Below are 18,750 nucleotides of genomic sequence, written 5' to 3' on the forward strand. Positions count from 1 at the left end.
GCACCAAAAAGATTCATTAACTCAAATTTTTGTTAAATGTTAAGGAGAATGATATATCACACATAGTAGGAGATTGATATAATATTTTGTACTCTTTTAAAATATAAAATATAAATGAACTTTTATTTGTGATCACTACATTAAGGATTTATTTGAAATTAAATAATCTCTGTGTAGATTCTTAGGAACAAATAGAGACCAGTTCTCTTTATCTTCAGCAGAAATTTACTGGAAAGATATTTCATATCTCACATAATGGCAGGAAGGTAGAAGAAACAAATGTAGAAAGCAGAAAATAAGAGAAACCAGAATAAGAGAACACAGTTAAGGTCATACCACACGAACAACTGAGTTTGGGATCTGCTGCATATCACCAACACAGACTCTTGACTCCACAACTATGAATAATTGCTAATATATCCCTGGTTTGCATTACTAGCTGGAGTTTTGGAGTCCCAGGCAGGATTGATTAAGCCCAGGACACGCTCGTGCCCTCACTGCCCAGAGCAAGAGAAAGAGAATATATGGAGTCTGTTTTCTGTTATTTGTTGTTGTTTTAGTCGCTCAGTCATGTCTTGACTCTTTTGCGACCCCATGGACTAGCCCACCAGACTTCTCTGTTCATGGGATTCTCCAGACAAGAATACTAGAGTGAGTTGCCATTTCCTTCTTCAGGGAATCTTCCCTACCCAGGGATCGAACCCACATCTCCTGCATTGCAGGTAGATTCTTTACTGCTGAACCATACTTGGAGTCTCTTGCTCTCTGTAACAAGAGGCAAGGCCCTGCCTTTCAATAAAGGGAATTTTCCCCCAAAAGGTAGAGTTTGAATGTTCAGTCAAGAAAAGAGCACACATCCACTACAATCTACCCATTTGTCTGTCCAATATCAGTATATACCTTTCTTCCCGTACTACCCTTCCTTTAAAAAAGTAAGTTTCATCCTAACCTAATGCAAATATCTATTACTTGATATAGATTTTTACAAAAAATAATTACAAAAACGTAATTATTCCCTTCCCCAAAAAGCTGATTCCAAGTGTATTTAGTTACCACATCCAGTTCAAGATAATCTCTATTTTTCCTCTAGTTTCATGTGTTCTTGTATTAGGATTATGCAATTTGTAGGCTCAGTTTGTACATAATCTGTATAAAATAATCGAGGTAAGAGAGAGGAAAGAAAGGGGAAATTAGTTAAAATATTTACATGACATAGAAAGTAAGAAAATATGGATAGGTACTGCAGTTGTCTTTTGCAGTTGTCTCAAGGCCAGAAATGGCACATAAAGCTTTTCTTCTTCATATTCTTATTTCTTCAAGTAGCAACACATGTATTTGAGGCCCTTTATCCTGTATTGTAATCTAAACTTTCAGCTTAAAGAATCAGAACTCATGATGGGCCTGTCTGTTTTGGGTTGCAATAGTCTTCTGTTTACTTTTATATTATTATGGATATTTAATATATATGAAAATAGAGAGTAGTCTAATGAACTACGTACCCATCACCCATCTTCAGCAGCTATCAGTCATAACCAATCTTATTTCATCTTTACCCCACCCACCCACCTACTCTGAAGATTATTTTGAAGCAAATCTCAGAAAGATATAGTTTCATTCATAATTTTATCTCTAAAAAATAAAAAATGTTTTATAAGCATAACACCACTACCACTGTCTCACATATACAATAATTAATGATATTAAGTATCCAGTTGGTATTCAAATGTCCCTCCACTATCATAAGTATTTCTAAACATCCAGTGTCTTTGAATTAAGTTTCAGTAGAGGACACATACTGTGTTGATGACTAGTTCAGAGCATATACGGCGTCCTTCAGGATAGCATACATCATCACAGGTGGTGTACTGCAACTGATGTCATAACTGAGTCTTCCAACAGATCATGCGTCTGTCGGCTATGGGCTACCTAAGAGTAGTGAACCCCATGGGCATCTGCCTGTCACATTCTTTTGCTGTAGAAGTAAGGTTATTAATCAGAAGCCATACTGTGTGGGACACTATAGAGGTATGGGAGGCAACAATTCTAAATGATAGTGCTTATAAAATGATCAGAAAAGCAAATCCAAAACCAAAGTAGGTATCTCTTCCAGTAAGGAGAAATCAGTTTCTTCCATGAATCAGTCCAGCGTAGTTGGCTGATCCGTCCAACCTCTCATACAGAAATAGGAAGTCTCATTTTATGAGCCTTAGTAGGAAGCGGGCCTCCACATCACACTGTGGGCACCTAAAACTAGAGATGCCTACATATTCTTTCTCTAGACAGGACGTGGCGAGTCATCTAGGTTTGTATCATTCTTCCTAAAACTACAGCTTGTTAATATGGTATCCATTTGAAACTCAAGTAAATCAGTTATCTCTAAATTTTGATTGCTGTTTTGTAGAAGCCACCCTGATGTTCACAAATACAGTGTGGAGACCGTACAGTGGTATCCTCATGACACTGGCATGTTCACATCAAGTTCATTTGATAAGACTCTGAAAGTATGGGATACAAATACATTACAAGTAAGTATGTTAAAGCTTTTCTGAGTTGTTCTGTACAATGAAGGAGAATTTAGTCCTAAACAGTGTGATTATTTGCTAAGATGTCATATGTTAGATATGAAAGCAGTATAGTGATTGAGGAGAGCAATACTGCTTGAGTTCCTATCTTGCCTCTGCTGCTGACTGCTGCTGGTTAGTTGCTGAGTCATGTCCAGCTCTTTGCAACCCCATGGACTGTAGCCCACCAGGCTCCCAACCAGGGATTGAAGCTGAATCTCCTGCTTGGCAGCCAAATTGTTTATTACTGAGCCACCTGGGAAGCCCTTGCTGCTAACTAGCTATGTAATATTGATTGGTCAAGTATCTGAACTTCTCTGTGTTCATCTGTAAAGGGAGTAATGATCGTACCCTATAGAATGGCTATGAGGATTAAATAGGTTGATATGTGTAAAGTACCTGGAAATGGCACCTAGCATATAGTAAGAACTCAAAACACCATTAGCTGTTATATACTTTATTACTCAAAAACTTCTATGGCATAATGGTGTAGGGAGGAATATTGGATTTATCTCCTATTGACCTAAAAAAATAAGGAAAAAGAAAGTTATTAATATTATAGCTGAGTAAGGTAGACAGTGCATGCTTGCATGCTAAGTTGCTTCAGTCATGTTGACTCTGTGCGATCCTATGGACTATAGCCCTCCAGGCTCCTCTGTCCATGGGATTCTCCAGGCAGGAATCCTGGAGCAGGTTGCCATGTCCTCCTCCAGAGGATCTTATCTCATGTCTTCTGCATTGGCAAGCAGGTTCTTTACCAATAGCGCCACCTGGGAAGATAGAGTAGATAATAGCTTTTATGCTTTTTGATCAAATTTTATTTTTCTTTCACAGCTAATTTTTTTTCCTGAGTTCTAGTTCCATATGTCTCTACTTGTATACAGAACCTCTCTTACTTAAATGTAGTGTCGTCATCTCAAACTAAACATATTCTAAATTGAAGTGAACGTGATGGCTCCTCATATCCATTTAGTCCTCAAATCTTAGCTGGTCTTCCTTCAGACTCTCACATTTCTCTTTTCTATTTCCCTCACCATCACTGTCCATCTGGACTACTACTATAAACTCCTAAATGATTTCTTTTTATTATTTTTCTTCTCACAGTTCCACAGTAAGTTCTACCCCAGAATTAATTAGAATAAAGCAGTTTCATCCTGTCTGAACCCAAACCACCTTTGGTGAGTGATTCCATTGTCTAAATTCAGCCTGGCATTCTAAGTTCTCTGTAGCCTCACTTCCTACTTTCCCAATCTTAGCTTCTACCTCTTTTCAACATAGATAATGTACTGCCACTAAATTGATCTCCTTTTGCCTTCTGAACACATCTTATATGTTGTATTGCCTACCTCAAGTTTCCTTCCCTATGAAACTTCTCCCTTCCCTTGTTCATGTTAAAACTGGAAGTTTATACTCTTTGGCTGACATCTTTCTATTTCTCCCACCATTCACCAGCTCCAATAATCACCATTTTGTTCACTGTTTCTATCAGTTTGGCATTTTAAAATTCTGCTTGTGAGTGATATACAGTATTTATTCCTCTCTGTTTGACTTACTTCACTTAGTATTTAATGCCCTTAATGTCTGTCTATATTGTCACAAATGGCAGACGTTCATTCTTTCCCATGGCTGAATAATATTCCATCATATATGTGTGGGTGGGTGTGTGTATATACATATCAGGTCTTCTTTATCCCTTCCTGTGTTGATGGGCACTTAGGGTGTTTCCATGATTTGGCTATTATAAACAGTGCTGTTAAAAACATGAGGATGCAGCTATCTCTTTTGAGACAGTGATTTCATTTCCTTTGGATATATACCCACAAGTGGGATTACTGGATCATATGGTTCTAATTTTGAGGAACCTTCATATTGTTTTCTATAATGGCTACACTAATTTACATTCCCTCTAATAATCAGAGGTTTCCTTTTCTACATATCCTTGTCAACACTTGTTATCTCTTTTTGATAATAGGTATTATAACAGATGTGAGGTGATATCTCATTGTGGTTTTGATTTGCATTTTCCTGATGATTCATGAAGAGACGTGGTTTCTTTCTCTCTGGGGGTTAGGAAGATTCCCCGGAGAAGAAGGTGGCAACCCACTCCAGTGTTCTTGCCTAGAAAATCCCATGGACAGAGGAGCCTAGCGGACTATAGTCCACGGGATCACCAAGAGCCAGACACAACTGCAGTGACTGAGCATGCACGCAGTCTGCCCTATTATAAGGTTTTCTTCACCTTTATGAGGCAGAGGTCAGCTAACTGCAGCCAATAGGCCAAGTCTAGGCTCTCGGCCAAGGCTTCTCATGGACTCTTTTTTGTAAACAAAGTGTTATTGTAACACAGACATGCTCATTTGTTGTCTATGGCCACTTTTGACACTGCAGTGACAGAAATGAGTAGTTGGTCTTCAAAGCCTAAAATATTTACAATCTGACTCTTTACTAAAAAAGTTTGTTGACCTCTGGTGCAGTTAAACCTGAATAAGGTGCACAGATGGCAGACATTTGGAGTCATCCAGGGTTGAGGCCTTGACAGGTGAGATGATGATGGCCAAAGGAGTTGAAGATCCTGGAGCTGAAGCATTCAACCTTGGAATCCAAGCTGAAGGAGGAAAAGTGAAGACAGGAGGAACTGATAGGGCCGCTGGGCTTTGCTTAGGTGTCTTAGAGGTAGTTGGGGGAGCTGAAATAAAATTCTGGTCATATGTAACTGAAATATGTGATTTCAAAGGAGGAGCAGTTTTTGGTGGTGAGAGTGTCCCGGGTGTGGTAGGTGCGGTTATATGGAACTGAGGGGCAGAATACTGACTAGATCATTTCTGTAGGTGCTGAAGTTCTCCAGAATGGAGCAGAAAGGAATATGGTGAACCAGGAGGTTATCTTGTCTTAATCTCTGGAATTTATTAGAGAAAAATAAATTGCTAACAATTTAAAAATTACTAACAGTGTGACAATAGGTAAATAGAAAATTTGCTGCCTTTGTGATAACACTTATTTTAAATGTCTTTTGATTATCAGATTGCTGATGTATTTAATTTTGAAGAAACAGTTTATAGTCATCATATGTCTCCGGTTGCCACCAAGCACTGTTTGGTAGCAGGTTTGTATTTGTGTTCTTTTGTTTTTTTTAACATACTGAAAACTTTTTCCCTTTTAATATCTAGTTAGTTTTGATATAAACATTTTAACCCAGATGAAGATCACAATTCTTTAAAAAAAAAAACTTAAATATATATTTACTATTTATATTCATTCCGTTTAACTGGTACTGTACAAGTCAGGCACCATGCTAGATTTCAGAGTGGCTAGGATTTGAAAACTAAGAAAGCACATTTCTGGGACTTCCTGGTGGCTCAGTGGTATAGAATCTGCCTGCCAGCACAGGAGGCATGGGTTCAATCCCTAGTCCAGGAGGATCCCACATGCCACAGAGCAACTAAGCACACGTGCCATAACTGTTGAGCCTGTGCTCTAGAGCCCGGGAACTGCAGCTGCTGAGCTCCCACACTGAAGCCTGTGCACTAGACCCAGTGCTCTGCAACAAGAGAAGCCACTGCAAGAAAAGCTTGCACACTGCATCTAGAGAGTAGAGGAAAAGGCCACACAGCATCAAAGACCCAGCACAGCCGAAAAGTAAATACATTAAGTACAAATAAAATTAAGAAAACCAGTATCATTTGTGGGGTGTTTTTAAGAAAGAAAGCAAGCACATTTCTGTTCCCTTAAGAATTACTTTTTTTTCCCCTGGTAGCTCAGCTGATAAAGAACCCACCTGCAATGCGGGAGACCTGGGTTTGGAAGATTCCCTGGAGAAGGGAAAGGCTACCCACTCCAGTATTCTTTCCTGGAGAATTCCATGGACTGTATAGTCTGTGGGGTTGCAAAGAGTTGGACACGACTGAGCAATTTTCACTTTAAAGAACTTTTTTAAACCACCAAAGTTCAAAGTTTCTAAGTGAGTGCTAAGTGAAGTCGTTCGTTCAGTCGTGTCCAGCTCTTTGCGACCCCATGGACTGTAGCCTACCAGGCTCCTCCCTCCATGGGATTCTCCAGGCAAGAGTACTGGAGTGGGTTGCCATTTCCTTTTCCAGGGGATCTTCCCGACCCAGGGATTGAACCCGGGTCTCCCGCATTCCAGGCAGTCACTTTAACCTCTGAGCCACCTATGTAAACAAAATTTGGCAGCCTTCCATTCAACACAGTAAAACAAAGAAATGATTTCCTTCTCTCTGGAATGTGTGATTCAAATTAAACATCTATTTCTATGAAAGCACATAAAACAAAAATTTTCATGTATGAAGATGAAAAAATATTTTTCTGGTATCAGGCATCAGGTCCCTGTGATATTACTTCTGTGGCACTGCATAAATCTCCTCACCTCTGGACATCAGTCAGCTGCTTCATCTGTAGAGTTTGGGCACTAACTTGTCTTTGAGGCTCACTCAGTCTGTGTCCAGAGTTTCTGTGAATCTGTTACTAGTGATTTAGAAGTATATTATTAACATGGAACAGCTAAGCTTTTAAAATAAAATGATTTAATTGATAAAATAACGTAGAATTATACACACATTGTACCAGTACACATTTCCTGGTTTTGATACTGTGCCATAGTTACCTAACATATAACCATTAGGACACCCTGGGTGAAGGGTACATAGGGCCTCTTTGCACTATCTTTGCAGCTTCCTGTGAATCTATAATTATTTCAATGTTAAATATTGAAAAATAATAATAGAGTAATAGAGAATAATACAGTAATCTTAGTACTGACATAGGACTACAACTAAAATAATTTTCTAGTTATAAACATAAAAAACTAAAGTATATTATTAACATACATTTTTATATTTCTACAAGTGAAAATGTCGTGATTTCATAGTGGTAGTTTCTTATTTCCTTTTGGTGATCATTTGTAATTAAATTATCTTAAACCATTTCTGTTTTTGTTTTTACAGTTGGTACTAGAGGACCCAAAGTACAACTTTGTGACTTGAAGTCTGGATCCTGTTCCCACATTCTACAGGGTATTTTATTTGAAACAACAACTACTTTGAGTAAACCATTCAATAAAATGAAACATTACTAACAATGCAGTCTTTGTAAATGACATGACTGATGTATTTTGTGCTAGTTGTTAGAAGTCAACAGGGAAATAAAGATCCTTCTGTGCATTATTCTTATAAAACTAAACTATTAAGGAGACATTTATATGAACAATGGCTGCAGGGGAAGGTTAAAGGATACAGAAAGTCAAACCCAAAACTTTGTGTTATTTCTACATTGAAAAAAATGAACTACTTATGAAACTTACATCGGTACAGCTGTCTCTATGAACATTATTTAATATTGTTCTGGCTGAGTAGATGTTCTTAATATTTAGGTACTTCTTTTCTCAATAAAAATATTTTAGAAAAAATATTGAAATAAAATTTGGTAAAGGTTTACCAGCTTAAATTATTTTTGCTACTTTTTTTTATCAGTATTAGATTGTCTAATTCTAAACAGTGAAAAAAATAGGATGTAATTCAGAAATTCTGTCTGTATTCATCTCTGAGAAACGCATAGTAAATATATTAGGAAAACTTGATGAGATGGATAACATCTGTTTTATATTATGAATCTCTATGAAATACACTAAGTTGATGAAAATATATAATTTGAATAGTTAGGTAGAAATGACTTAAAATGCTGAATTCACTTGTCCTATGTACTTATCACTTGTGCTCTAGACAAAAATTTTTATATAAATGCTTTTTATAATCATGAATTAAAATAATTTTTTCTGCTACAACTTTCTGAAAAAAGTTGGGAAACATTTTTAGTCTTTAAAATGTTGGTCTTGTATGGCCTGTTGCAGGGATTTTGTTGTAGAGATACATAAGTAAGCTTGAGCTCTGTCATTTATTGATGGACTGACCTACTAGGCTAGCAGCTATATTTAAAAAGACAGACTCACTTGCTCTGGCTGTTCTTTCCAAACCAAACCCAAGCCTTTTATAATAAAATATCATATGTAAGGAATGTCCCATAGACTTCACATTAGTATTTAAATATAGATTATTATAAATGTGAAAAAATGATTATATCAGTTTACTTTTAAAATTTAGTCTGTGTTTTCATAATCAGGCAAAGTTAGTTAGACTATATCTTTTGATATTTCAAAAGGCATATTTCAAAATGCAAGTCATTATATACAGTTGTTTTGCAGGTCACAGACAAGAAATATTGGCAGTTTCCTGGTCACCACGTTATGAATATATCTTGGCAACTGCAAGGTAAAATGCAAACTATTTGGGTTTGAGATTAATAATTAAGGATAAGCATTTTGAAAAGATTGTTTTATGTTAGGTACATATTAAGCTATTAAGTAAGTCCTGAAAAATAATTGAGTTAAAGATTTTAATTCATATTACCAAAAAAAATCTTTCTGTTCATCATAATCCTAATCCTGACTATCCAACTTGAAGATACTCACTTTTAAAAACAGGTAACAACCGAATCTATGTAGCAAGGCAAAACTCCTAACACTACCTATGAAACACTGTGTTGTGTCATTTTTGCATACAAAAGTGTAGCACTCTGTTAATTTAAAATCAGTAGCATTTTAATTCACTTTATTTAACCCAAAATTATTTTAAATCTGATTCATCACTTCCATCCACATTCATTGATTCAATTTACTGACAATTAATGATTCCTGTCATGTGGCACGGAGAAGGCAATGGCACCCCACTCCAGTACTCTTGCCTGGAAAATCCCATGGATGGAGGAACCTGGTAGGCTGCAGTCCATGGGGTCGCGAAGAGTCGGACACGAGTTCGCGACTTCACTTTCACTTTTCCCTTTCATGCATTGGAGAAGGAAATGGCAACCCACTCCAGTGTTCTTGCCTGGAGAATGCCAGGGACGGCAGAGCCTGGTGGGCTGCCGTCTATGGGGTCGCACAGAGTTGGACATGACTGAAGCGACTTAGCAGCAGCAGCAGCAGCAGTCACGTGCCAAGCATTGTACTAGGGACACAGAGGTAACATAGGCAGAGTCCCTCCAAGAAGGTGATAGTCTAGTGAGGAAGTATAGTCAGAAAAATCAGTGACTGCAGGACATCCTGAAAACTGCTTTAACAGAGGTACATCTCTGAGAGATTCAGTATGGGAAGAAAGAACAAGAGCACTTAACTTTTGAGGATCATGGGGTTTGGGAGTTTTGTTTGCTGGAAGGAAGAGTCTTGTATATTTGAATGCTGAGGGAAGAGTATTGGTGGAGAGAAATTAGTGAAGGTAAGAAATGGAGAGAATAATTGGTATATCAGGACCTTGAATAGACAGGCAAAGATAATATCAAGGGTCCCATTAGAAGGGGGACACTTGATCTGGCACATGAAGGGCACCATGACTACATGGAAGGAGGAAATAGTAAGTGTCAATACAACTAAATATGTGACTTTGGCAGAGTTCAAGAAATGCAAACCCAGTTTCCGGTATTTTAGAACTTGATGTCATCTATTGAAAATACATGGATGCAGTTTTCAGAGAAGGTAGTAAAGGTTTGAAATAGCAGTTTTAATGAATGGAAGCAGGAGCTGATTAGGGGCACACAGGATTGCTGGTCAGTATTGTATGCTCTGTTGAAGGTGTCGCTCACAGCTGTGCTATGACACAGAAATTAAAACAGTGAATGACACAGACTTAACAATTGTCTCAAAATTGTTGAAGTCATGGGTATAAGGAACAAAATAAAATCACTAGAAGGCTTATAGGAGGGATCAATGACCTGATGAGATAGACACATGAGTGTCAAACAGAAAATTTTGAAACTTGAAGGGATAGGAAGTAGTAATCAAATTTTGATATAGACATTTTAATAAAACTTTTTGTAGAAGAATTATTAGAAAAGCTACTTTTTTAGGTTTATAAAGAAATGTATCTGTATTTTTTTAAAGCTGCCAGCCCTCCTTCTCTGTCACAGTTTAGTCCCCAGAGAAACTTGTGTTAATAGTTTGCAGATTGTGACATTGAAGTTTGTAATGTCTGAAGTAGAATAAAGTCTAGTATGTACCCACAAAGTGAAAGTGAAAGTGTTAGTCCCTCAGTCATGTCTCACTTTGCGATCCCATGGACTGTAGCCATGGAATCCTCTATCTAACTATGGAATTAAATTCTCCAGGGAAGATTACTGGAGTGGGATGCCATTCCCTTCTCCAGGGGATCTTCCCGACCCAGGGATAGAACCCTGATCTGCATTGCAGGCAGTTTATTTACCGTCTGAGCCACCAAGGAAGCCCCAGTGTAGCCACAAGAGGTTGCTAAAGAGTTGTGAAGGTGAGGAGCTAGGCGTTGGTTGTGTTCCATGCTAGAGTGGATTTACATTGTTCTTTTCTAATTTGGTTTCCTCAAATCAAGAGGGAAATTTAGAGGCTTTCAATTCTCAGAGTACCCTAGGAATTCGAATCAGTTCCGGAATGGACCTGGTAGTCAATGTTAGGAGTCAGATATGTCCAAATCTAATGTTTCAGAAGAGACTTACGTCTTCAGACTCATACCATTGCAGACCTATTCCCCTATTGAAAAGAAAAAAAAACAAATTGAGAATGGGAAACACTAACTTTTTGTCAGCCATTCCAGTTGGCTAGGTTTTCTTGTGATCTGTGAAAAGAATCAAAATTATAGAAAGAGATAAACCCTGTATATATACATTTTAAAAGATTTTTAAATGAGAAATAGGCTTATAAAATGCAGTGTAATGCTCTTTTTGATTAAAATGGCCTAGATAAACCCAATGGGTTAAAATATTATTAAGGGCTTTGTGAGGATATGATAGCATACTTGAACTGATTTCTGTTTTCCTTTGGAGTAGTTTAGAAGCTGAAATTGATTTATGATCATGGTTTTACCTTTTTATTTTCACTTGAAGTAAAATGCAAATAACCCTCTAATTCTAGGAGACATTAAATGTATTTCCTTTGTTTTGGCAAAGATTGATTTGAGTACAGGAAATCAAATAAAAATATATTGTCCTTATTATTCACCTTATTTTCAGTTTTTTTTTCATATAAAAAGAAAAACCATTCCTACCAAATTTAAGCAAAGTGAAATTAGTTCACTACATGATTCTGTAAACATTTGAAAAACAAACAGTAGAAAGGATATGGGGATTTAGCAGCAGGCTTACCAAGAAAAAAAGCTCTTAGCCTGTCTTGTCTTTGGAGAGAAGGATGCTCATGTCATTAAAAACAACAGAAAGAGCAACAGAATCCCTTGTGATTTAAAAAAGGTTACTTTTTCTTCTGTTTTTTTCACTTCTTTGTGCTTTTGTTGACTATTGGATATTTGTTGGAAAGGCAAAAGTATAGCCACCCAAATATACAAATGCATTTGTGCTAATATACTGAGATTGTGTATGCCAGTAATACAAGAAACGTGGGTGAGGAGTAGAGTCCTTATCCTAGCTATATGTCAATGTAACATTTATTTCCTCTCAGTGCTGACAGTAGAGCAAAATTATGGGATGTGAGGAGAGCATCAGGATGTTTGATAACTCTTGATCAGCATAATGGGAAAAAGTCACAAGCAGCTGAATCAGGTAATGAAAACTGCATTAATATACGAATATGACATTGACAATATTTTTATATTGAAAAATTTGAATTGAAACCAGATAATAAATAGATGTTGACAAACTATAGATTTTATATTTTTTTTAAAAAGGCATTCACAATGAATCAATTTCTAAATTTACATCAACTAATTATGGTTGTCTTTCTTCAAAATACAAGTATGTCATTCCTTCTGTTCCTGAATTTTTTAATGTATTGGTAGAAACTTTTTTTTTTGCTCACATGAGGCCAACTAATAATGCAAATTCAGTACCATTTAGGAAGTTATAATAAATTAAAGGAATGGTAACATTTTGTGGCAAGTTTGTCACAATAAAATTTGTGGTTGTATGAAATTTGAGTCCACTGCAATCTAGGAGACAAAGTAATTCAATTGCATTTTTACAATAGAGTGTAATTTCTATGTAGATTAAAATTCTGATTTAGAATTAAATTTGGACCAGAAATAAATTCAGATGAACTATTTAAAACCTATGTTTGTTTTAATAATCTTTTAAATTAAGTTAATTAGACTATTGAAGATTATGGTTTCTTAAACCTGTTCATTTTGAAAGTAATATCACTTTTGATTGAGACTGGAACAGTTATCTTTAAGAAGGAAATATTGGTATTATTGATTTTTAATAGTCCATGATGGAGAAGGCAATGGCAATCCACTCCAGTACTCTTGCCTGGAAAATCCCATGGACAGAGAGGAGCCTCGTAGGCTGCAGTCCATGGGGTCGCTAAGAGTCGGACACAACTGAATGACTTCACTTTCACTTTTCACTTTCATGCATTGGAGAAGGAAATGGCAACCCACTCCAGTGTTCTCGCCTGGAAAATCCCAGGGATGGGGGAGCCTGGTGGGCTCTGTGGGGTCGCACAGAGTCGGACACGACTGAAGCGACTTAGTAGTATTCCATGAAGTGGTTTTTAGATTGAAAATAGAGTATTAATATATAAGAAGTTTAAAAGGTATTTAATTAAAATTTTTACTGTTTCTGTATTTAATTAAGAGTTGACTCATCTGATGCTGGGAGGGATTGGGGGTAGGAGAAAAAGGGGACGACAGAGAATGAGATGTCTGGATGGCATCACCGACTCAATAGAAGTGAGTTTGAGTGAACTCCGGGAGTTGGTGATGGACACGGAGGCCTGGCGTGCTGCAATTCATGAGGTCGCAAAGAATCGGACACGACTGAGTGACTGAACTGAACTGAATAGCATAGCTTACTTCCTGAAGAAAAATTTTATTTGGCAACATGTTTTCCATTTGGTTTTCCTGTTTTCCTCTATAATTATGGTTCTAATTGTATAGCTTATTATATTCAAATAATCGAAAGGATTCTTTTTTTAAATTGAAATGTAGTTTATTTCAATTTTGTGTTAGTTTCAAGTGTACAGCAAAGTGATTCACTTAAACATATGTATATATTTAAATAATTTTAAATATAATCAACTTACGTATTTTAAGTAGTTCAGATAGTTGTCCTTTACTGTGTTTAAAGGACATTATGTCCTTAATGTGTTTAATATATTTAATAACTATGTCATCAAGCATTACCTGTGTTGAATTTATAAGAAGAGATAATCTGAATTGTGTTTTTCATTGCAGCAAACACTGCTCATAATGGAAAGGTTAACGGCTTATGTTTTACAAGTGATGGTCTTCACCTACTCACTGTTGGCACAGATAATCGAATGAGGCTCTGGAATAGTTCCAATGGAGAAAATACACTGGTAAGACCTTTTTAAGTACTTTGAACCTTTTGGATATACATTAAAGAAATGGATCTGTGACATACACTTGGTGTTTTTCTGTAGATTTAACTTTGTTTCTTGCCTCTGAATCATAGCTTTCATTTTATATTTTCCATTAGTGAAATTCCGCATAATTCTCAACTCCACATAATCCACTCCACCTTACCCCCACTCCACTCTCCTCACTTAGTGGAGAATCACTAAGCAGTGATTAGAGTGATTAGCAGTGGAGAATCACTGCTCTGCTGAGCCACTGTGCATAATGGGAATGTGCCATGTCTCAAGTATGTTGAAGAAGAATAAAAGATTGAGAGCAACTGATATAAATTAAAGCTATATAGTTAAATAGTCAAATTTTGTGCTGTATCTGACTTGTAAGCAAAATCCAAAATGAATGTTACAATAGCAAAATGTATACCACTTTTAATACTGAAGTAGATGTGTTCTAAAAGTACTGTATTCTTTTTTTTTAATTGAAGTGTAGTTTATTTCAATTTTGTGATAGTTTCAGGTGTACAGCAAAGTGATTCACTTAAACATATGTATATATCTGTATATATCTATCTTTTTAATTCTTTTCCTTTATAGGTTATTATAAGATATTGTATATAGTACCCTGTGCTATATAGTAAATCCTTGTTGTTTATATATTCTATATATGGTGGTGTGTATCTATTAATCTATTAACAACAACAGTAATATCTATTAATCCCATACCTCTAATATTTCTGCCCCACCCCACCCCACCTCACCCTCTCTTTGGTAACCATGACTTTGTTTTCTGTGTCTGTGGGTCTGTTTCTGTTTTGTAAATAAGTTTATCTGTATAATTTTTTAGAACCCACATGTAAATGATAGCATATAATATTTATCTTTGACTCACTTCACTTAGTATGATAATCTCTAGGTTCATCCTTGTTGCTGCAAATGGCATTTTTTTTTAATGGCTGAGTAATATTCTAGTGTGTGTGTGGGTGTGTATATATCTCACATGTTCTTTATCCATTCATCTGTCAGTGGACATTTAGTTTGCTTCTGTGTCTTACTATAAGTAGTTAAGCTGTGAATATTGGGGTCTGTGTATCTTTCTGAATTAGCATTTTCTTCTTTTCCAGATACATGTCTAGGAGTGGGGTTACTGGATCATATGATAACTCTGTTTTCAGTTTGTTAAGGAACAGCCATACTGTTTTCCACTGTGGCTGCACCAGTGTACATTCTCACCAACAGTGTGGCTCCCCTTTTCTCCACAGCCTTTCCATGAAAATGCTGAATTCCTATGTGGTGATTAATTTTTAGTACTTTTTAAAAATTTTATGTTATGGTCCTTACCAGATGTACCTCTTGTTTTAGTAACTTTCAGAATAGGCTTCCAAAAGTTTTTAATTTGGTGATAATACTAACAGCTAATATTTATCAAGCACTTATATCCTAGTTACTATGCTAATAAAAATTATCTTTTACTGTATAGGCCAGGCTACATATGGTCTTATTTAATGACCACATCAACACTCTGAAGGTTCTTCTTATTATAGTATCTATTTTACACATGAGTAAAATAATACATAAAATTAGGTAACTTGCCTGAGTTTGAATAGCTAGAAAACAACAGTGTGACTCTAGATTCCACTGTTAGCGTAATGCTGATTATACCCATACCCATAGTCGCTCAGTCGTGTCCGACTCTTTGCAACCCCATGAATCGCAGCATGCCAGGCTTCCCTGTCCATCACCAACTCCTGGAGTTTATCCAAACTCATGTCCATCAAGTCAGTGATGCCATCCAGTCATCTCATCCTCTGTCATCCCCTTCTCCTCCTGCCCCCAATCCCTCCCAGCATCAGGGTCTTTCCCAATGAGTCAACTCTTTGCATCAGGTGGCCAAAGTATTGGAGTTTCAGCTTCAGCATCAGTCCTTCCACTGAACACCCAGGACTGATTTCCTTTAGGATGGACTGGTTGAATCTCCTTGCAGTCCAAGGGACTCTCAAGAGTCTTCTCCAACACCACAGTTCAAAAGCATCAGTTCTCCAGCACTCAGCTTTCTTTATAGTCCAACTCTCACATCCATACATGACCACTGGAAAAACCATAGCCTTGACTAAACAGACCTTTGTTGGCAAAGTAATGTCTCTGCTTTTTAATATGCTGTCTAGGTTGATCATAACTTTCCTTCCAAGGAGTAAGCATCAAAATTTCATGGCTGCAATCACCAACCATCTGCAGTGATTTTGGATTATTATGTACCTAAACAGTCATTGTCGGAGAAGGCAATGGCACCCTACTCCAGTACTCTTGCCTGGAAAATCCCAGGATGGAGGAGCCTGGTGTCCATGGGGTCGCTAAGAGTCGGACACAACTGAACGACTTCACTTTCACTTTTCACCTTCATGCATTAGAGAAGGAAATGGCAACCCACTCCAGTGTTCTTGCCTGGAGAATCCCAGGGACAGGGGAGCCTGGTGGGCTGCCGTCTGTGGGGTCACACAGAGTTGGACGTGACTGAAGCGACTTAGCAGCAGCAAACAGTCATTGTAAGGGCAGAATGGAAGTAGGTAAAGAGTTGGACCATAACCTGCTGAGTAATAGGCATATCATAAATGATAACCATCTTCATTGTAGGGTGCTGCCTGCTGAGTAGTATCCTTACTATTTTGAGAAAAATGTGTAAATACATGCTTCAGATGTATATATAATTATTTGTAATTTATATACACCTAGTGTTGTGAATCTATATATTTTATTAAAGCTTATTTTCTTATTTTTTTTAGTTAAAAAGAAACAGAAATTCTCACATTTTCCTCTCACACAATAATGGATCATCTTACAGACTTCTTGAGGTGCCAGCTGCACTCTGCAAGGAGACCATTGCCTTGGAGTACAGAACACGTACCCACAGTCAAAATTCACAGAGAGAAAGCTTTTGTCACAACAACAAAATTTTAAAATAGCTCTTCTGGTATTTACTCTTTTAGTTACTGATGTTATCATTCACCCAGTTACCAATGTCTAGAAACTGGGAGTCTGTCCTTTATTCTTCCCTTCCTAAATCCCACCTTCCTAATTAAGTCATATTACAGGTCCTGTTAATTATTTCTTCTTTTTTTCATAGTTGTCTTCCCTTCCAGCCTTACTCTGGACCCTCAGGATTGCTCTCTTTAATTACTCTAAGTCCTTCTAACTTTTCCCAAACTCATCTCCCAATGAAAGTCTTTCAGTATTTCGTCAGTACACTTTCAGGTCATTAAAATAATGTTTTTGCCTACTGTCCAAAAGGCCTTCGTAAGCTGGCTCTTCTGACTCACCAGCTTTATATCATCATATCTTGTCACTTACCCATTTTTTCCCTGCCCTTAGTTCTATTGAGTTACTTAGAGGTCTTAAATATGCCAGACTTTCTCACCCTTCCATTCTGCTGCATAGACTGCTGCCTTTGCTTTAGAATACTCTCTTCTGTGCTAGCTGCTTCTCAGCTTTCAAAATTCATCTCAGGCACAACTTCTCTTTAACTCCTCTAGTTCAGCTTACATGATTCCACAGTACCTAGTGCTCACTAGTATTACAGTAGATTGTGATCATCATTTAGTGGAATGAAAGAAAAATAATTTACAACAGTGTAGTACTATACTTTTTGATTACTGTAACCTAGATTAGTTTCTGATTCTGTCGTTTACTAGCTAAGAGACCTTGGTTGAAATACTTAACCTTTCTAAGTGTTTTCTTTTTGTTTAATAATGCTGCCTGTCTCATAGTATTGTTTTGCATATTACATGAAATAATACATGTAAAACATTTAGTACACATTGTCTGTTACTTACAGCAAATGTTAACATTCAGTAAATGTTGAAAAGTGAAAGTGTAATTTTCTCAGTCATGTTTAGCTCTTTAAGAGTAGGAGCCCACCAGGCTCCTCTGTCTGTGGAATTCTCCAGGCAGGATTACTGGAATGGTTTGCTGTTTTCTTCTCCAGTGGTTCTTCCTCACCTGTCATTAATTATGCTGATAGTTGTTTGACAGTGAAATGAGCTGTCTTATGACGGAGTCTGTGCATCACTGTAGGTGTTTACGCAGTGAGAAGATGTATATATTTCTGGGACAATAAAAGGAATTCATAAGATAAGAAATTGTATTTGCCATCATCCTATCCAACATCTATGAAATTTTCCTCCCCATCAAAATCTTTTCAAAGCCTGTACATAACTACTTGAAGACATCATAACCAAAAGTAGCCTGTTATTCAGTTCAGTTCAGTTCAGTTGCTCAGTTGTGTCCGACTCTTTTCGACCTCATGAGCCGCAGCACATCAGGCCTCCCTGTCCATCACCAACTCCCGGAACCTACCCAAACTCATGTCCATTGAGTTGGTGATTCCATCCAACCATCTCATTCTCTGTCGTCCCCTTCTCCTCCTGCCCTCAATCTTTCCCAGCATCAGGGTCTTTTCAGATGAGTCACCTCTTCCCATCAGGTGGCCAAAGTATTGCAGTTTCAGCTTCAGCGTCAGTCCTTCCAATGAACACCCAGGACTGATCTCCTTTAGGATGGACTGGTTGGATCTCCTTGCAGTCCAAGGGACTCTCAAGAGTCTTCTCCAACACCACAGTTCAAAAGCATCAATTCTTCGGTGCTCAGCTTTCTTCACAGTCCAACTCTCACATCCATACATGACCACTGGACAAACCATAGCCTTGACTAGACGGACCTTTGTTGGCAAAGTAATGTCTCTGCTTTTTAATATGCTGTCTAGGTTGGTCATAACTTTCCTTCCAGGGAGTAAGCATCTTTTAATTTCATGGCTGCAATCACCATCTGCAGTGATTTTGGAGCTCC

At 37.3% G+C, this 18,750-nt stretch overlaps 1 protein-coding gene across 4 annotated transcripts in view; it reads left to right on the forward strand.

The window, feature by feature from the left end:
• ERCC8 (ERCC excision repair 8, CSA ubiquitin ligase complex subunit) overlaps positions 1-18,750 on the forward strand; it is a 51,052-nt gene that overhangs the window by 16,720 nt on the left and 15,582 nt on the right. For 3 of the 4 annotated variants that reach the window (XM_061393458.1, XM_061393456.1, XM_061393457.1), the window contains 6 exons: positions 2,402-2,525; positions 5,583-5,664; positions 7,520-7,588; positions 8,773-8,839; positions 12,043-12,143; positions 13,775-13,899. In XM_061393458.1, the coding sequence (XP_061249442.1) occupies positions 2,402-2,525; positions 5,583-5,664; positions 7,520-7,588; positions 8,773-8,839; positions 12,043-12,143; positions 13,775-13,899 (568 nt within the window). Of the gene's footprint in view, positions 1-2,401; positions 2,526-3,665; positions 3,740-5,582; positions 5,665-7,519; positions 7,589-8,772; positions 8,840-12,042; positions 12,144-13,774; positions 13,900-18,750 lie in introns of those variants that run through there. The other variant, XM_061393459.1, reaches the window with a different exon arrangement.

The sequence above is a fragment of the Bos javanicus genome, chromosome 20, assembly GCF_032452875.1.
Source record: "Bos javanicus breed banteng chromosome 20, ARS-OSU_banteng_1.0, whole genome shotgun sequence".
NCBI lineage: Eukaryota > Metazoa > Chordata > Mammalia > Artiodactyla > Bovidae > Bos > Bos javanicus.